Source organism: Limulus polyphemus, unplaced genomic scaffold (genome assembly GCF_000517525.1).
Source record: "Limulus polyphemus unplaced genomic scaffold, Limulus_polyphemus-2.1.2 Scaffold8375, whole genome shotgun sequence".
In the NCBI taxonomy this organism is placed as follows: Eukaryota; Metazoa; Arthropoda; class Merostomata; order Xiphosura; family Limulidae; genus Limulus; species Limulus polyphemus.
This window is the reverse complement of record NW_013673985.1, coordinates 7,636-12,535: the sequence shown is the minus strand read 5'-3', so window position 1 is coordinate 12,535 and position 4,900 is coordinate 7,636. Positions and strand designations below refer to the sequence as shown.

General features: G+C 34.2%; 1 protein-coding gene across 1 annotated transcript in view; it reads right to left on the bottom strand.

The window, feature by feature from the left end:
• LOC106475301 overlaps nucleotides 1-4,900 on the bottom strand; it is a 19,772-nt gene that overhangs the window by 7,557 nt on the left and 7,315 nt on the right. The window contains exons 5-7 of the mRNA XM_013935993.2: nucleotides 4,119-4,232; nucleotides 2,662-2,856; nucleotides 1,693-1,805 (exon numbers count right to left, since the gene is read on the bottom strand). Coding sequence (XP_013791447.2) covers nucleotides 1,693-1,805; nucleotides 2,662-2,856; nucleotides 4,119-4,232 — 422 coding nt within the window. The remainder of the gene's footprint in view (nucleotides 1-1,692; nucleotides 1,806-2,661; nucleotides 2,857-4,118; nucleotides 4,233-4,900) is intronic.

Here is a 4,900-nt window from a genome sequence, read left to right as displayed (position 1 = left end):
GGATCTTCATACAGTGGAATAATGGACCCCTGACGATGGATCTTCATACAGTGGAATAATGGACCCTTGATGATGGATCTTCATACAGTGGAATAATGGACCCCTGACGATGGATCTTCATACAGTGGAATAATGATCCCCTGATGATGGATCTTCATACAATGGAATAATGATCCCCTGATGATGGATCTTCATACAGTAGAATAATGGACCCTGATGATGGATCTTCATACAGTGGAATAATGGACTCCTAATGATTCTGCTAGTTCTTGTGTTAACTCCTATTTTCTGTCTCTTAATGAAGTAATCTTCAGATACTGCTCATCTTGTTCAGAGTTTTTTGGGTCGACCACACCTTTTCCTGTCTACTATTGAACCAGTCTCTTTATATCTCTTAACCTTTTCTTGGATTGCACACATATAAAATCCAGTTTTGTGAGGAATATCATGCTGGCTATAATTCTGTTCATATTGAAATAGAATCATAAGTCAGTCCTCTGTTGAAATTCTTAACATTTTAATATATAGTAATTCTGAACAGAAAAATGTTCAGCAATTATTATTTTACTAATACAACAAGAGAGAAACTTATAATGTCAGCAACATTTTTTTATCATTAAAGTTAAGATTGCAAGCCCAAGACCACAATAACATCTCATTGCCAACAATTTAAAATTCCACACCACATTTCATTCCATCAGGAAACGAGGACCGTACGATGTCACTATGTACGGATGGTTTAAAACGTTTGCACAGCAATGTGTATACGCATACACACAAACAAACACACATTACTAAAATGCCCTAAAAATTAACCTTGGGAAATGCAAACACGAAGCTAATACAGAACGTTGTATGGTGGACTGCTCACCACAGGCACCAGAAAGGTTGTGCCCAATGTGTAGCATTAGCCAAACAAACTGAACCATATGCTGATATTTAACTTGTGCATGATAATGGTTGGTTGCTTTGTGACCAATGTACCCACTTTTAGTTCATGATGACCATGCATCGTGAACTACATCAGATTCTAAATTTTCACAAGCAATATTTTAAACACTGTTGATTGTGATTTTGGGATTTTCAAGTTGTTTTACAAGGCTTTAATCCACGTTTCAAATTAAAAAACCTTCTTAAAAAAACATGTTTATCTGAAGTAGATCTGAGTGTTTTGTGACACCATGTTTTCAAACCAGAAAAAAAAAATTGAATTTCTAATACTCAAAAAAAGAAGTAATAGAATGAGTTTAGTTTATAATTAATAATTTACATATTGTATCTATGTGCAGAATTCAACTTATTGTTCAATAGAAACTGATATAAGAATTTACTTCTCGATAAATAGTATTTAAATATTTGAAATAAAAACTTAATGTTTAAAGTGTAAACCCAAATTTCAAGTATAAAATTAGTTGAGAACAGTGTGCATACTTAAGACACTTTTTACAATGGATAGAAACAACAGAGTTACTTGAACCTTGAAGTATGATTGGGCATAAGGCACCGACCTACTGTTCAGTAACCACTCAGAAACTACTTCCGTTGATCACAAGTGTCTAAGACTATTCTCCAAAGAGAATGTGTGATCAACACCAAACTTGGTAACCTGTTGTTATTTGATTTTAGAATGTTTATCTGGTTGATAGAGTACAACGGAACCGGATCTACTACACTTATATGGTCTATTCTTACCTCGGAGTGTGACCCATACGAGAGATTACTGTTTTCGGAAGAAAAGGTGCTTGTTGGACTGTGAATGTCCTTTAGGAGTGGCTGAGCCCTTGCCAACCGATGACAGTCAGACACTAACAACACAGAAATAAGTGAACTTAGCAAACTTCTTTTTGATGAGACTTGTAAATTAAAAAAGATAGGTAGTGTATAACATGGAATACAAGTTTGTGTTTTTTAAATCATGTAATAAAACATTTCACACATTCATTAATTTCTTATTTACTTTTTAAGAGTTTATCATCACCATTTAAATGCTCAAAATAAGTTTTGGAAGTTACACATTTTAGCCAGTATGGCATTACTAGCAACATTTTAACCAGTATGGCATTGTTTTGAAATATTTTAACTATTGTGATGTTGTTTTGCAACATCTCAATCATTGTGGCACTGTTTTACAACATCTTAACCATAGTGGCACTGTTTTGTAGCATTGTAACTAGAGTGGTATTGTTTTGCAACATCTCAACCAGTAAAACATTGATTTGCAACATCTAAACCAGTATAACATTGTTTTGCAACATCTCAACCAGTAAAACATTGTTTTGCAACATCTCAACCAGTAAAACATTGTTTTGCAACATCTCAACCAGTAAAACATTGTTTTGCAACATCTCAACTAGTATGACATTGTTTTGCAACATCTCTACCAGTTAAACAACATTTTAGCCAAATCCAACTTCATCCGATATTTAGGTCTTCAGATGGTTGCAGAACCCAAAACAAAAACATTATTTTGAATACTTCAATTATTATATAAGATTCACTATCTTCTTCATACAGTTAAGTAGTAGTAAAAATCTAAGTGGCTGACGAACGTCCGTCAGTTACTTCCTTAGACGTGCGTGTACGCTAGCCGTAAGCTTACACGAAGTTCAATTTACAAAAAATACATGGAAATTCCTACGAAAGCACAAACTATTTACTCACCCAGATTTTGATTATAAGGACGAGCGTCTGTTCTGGAGAGAGATGTAGGCAAAGATCCTGGATTAGTAAATGTAGAGGTAAATGGACCAAAGGTTCCAAGACAGGCCTCTCCCAGAACAGTATTAATTGAAGTAGCTAAGTCCGCCAGCTGTTCTTGTTTTACAGCATCAATGGACTTCATATTCTCCATCATAGCTGTCCAAACAAAAACCACAAAACTCTAAGGTTCCAAAAATAATAATATTTTGCAAAATTGATTGAGTGTTTTAGAATAAAGCTCCATAATTAGTTTCTGTACTCTGTTCATAATGGAGGAATCAAACCCTGAGTTTTAGTGTTACAAGTTGTAAACTTACCAATAACCCACTAGGACACACCTTGAAAATAATGTTTTATGACTATTTTTTAAATTTGATATATACTTCATTTTCAAGTGGAAATATTAGGTTAATGTATCAAGCTATACAAAACTAAAACACAGTACCCACTTACAGTTTGACTTATCCAGCTATTACTAGATAACGTATTACCCACGTACAGTTTGACTTATCCAGCTATTACTAGATAACGTATTACCCACGTACAGTTTGACTTATCCAGCTATTACTAGATAACGTATTACCCACGTACAGTTTGACTTATCCAGCTATTACTAGATAACGTGTTACCCACTTAGTTTGATTTATCCAGCTATTACTAGATAACGTGTTACCCAACGTATAGTTTGACTTATCCAGCTAACACTAGATAACCTATTACCCACTTACAGTTTGACTTATCCAGCTAACACTAGATAACGTGTTACCCACGTACAGTTTGACTTATCCAGCTATTACTAGATAACGTATTACCCACGTACAGTTTGACTTATCCAGCTATTACTAGATAACGTATTCCAGAACAGAGTACATAGGAATTGTGTTTCGTGAACAGATACAAAAAGCCAGTTTAGTTATTACACCTTTCTCCCTACTTATGCACGTTAAAATGATACAGATGTATACAATATATTAAAGTCTAAATACAGATTCATCAACTCTGAGTACGATTACAGCTTTACTAGACGAATGGTTTGATGGTAAGTATTGTTTTACGATTATAAAAACAGAACTCGGTGTCGATGGGGTTGTTTAGTGCAGAGGTTCACAAATTAAAATGTTTGTAATTTACCACAAAAATAAAAGCTGTTACTACTGGTGGTGTAAGATGGAATTTCAAAGTGGGGGGTGTTTAGCTAGACATCCAGATTTTACAGTGAGAGACAATGTATAAGGAGCTGCTAAAAACAGCTCAATATAAGGAGATCTGGGGGCATGTCCCACAAAACATTAACATAATAATATAATTTACGGTTGCTATATCGGTAAAATATGTAAAAGTTGGGGTGCTACTGCAACCCAAGCCCCCCCCCCCCCAGTTCTGAAGCTTCTGCCTCAAACAATCATTAGCCAAGTTACCTTGAAACTGGGACATGTCTATATCCTGAAGGCTTCCATTTCCAGCAACTTTGGCTCCCTCTTTCAGCTCCGGGTTTCCTTCGGGTGTATCGACAGGAAGAATCCTTTTCACACCTGCTCAGTAGTCATTTATTATAACTGTACTTATACTTGACAAAGATACAATTAGTTCATATTATCACTCATTACACAGCTTTTACACTTGAACTGAGACACACATCGTTAAAAAGTATTCATTTAGGAGGACAACCTGGACAATTTAGAGGTCATTTGATCTACAAATTTCTAGGACTATTTTCACACACACATGTACTAAAACAAACCAAAATGAAAACCAACAATATTTCTACTGATGAACCAAGCCACCTCCAAATTTTAAAACCTGAATAATGATGATGAAGAAGAGTTAACTAAGGAATAAAAAAATAAAAACTTGTTTTACTGTACCAGATTGGGAAACATTATTAAACATCTAAAAACGTGTTTTATTGTACCAGATTGGTAAACATTATTAAACATCTAAAAACTTGTTTTACTGTACCAGATTGGGAAACATTATTAAACATCTAAAAACGTGTTTTATTGTACCAGATTGGGAAACATTATTAAACATCTAAAAACGTTGTTTTATTGTACCAGATTGGTAAACATTATTAAACATCTAAAAACGTTGTTTTATTGTACCAGATTGGGAAACATTATTAAACATCTAAAAACTTTGTTTTATTGTACCAGATTGGTAAACATTATTAAACATCTAAAAACTTTGTTTTATTGTACCA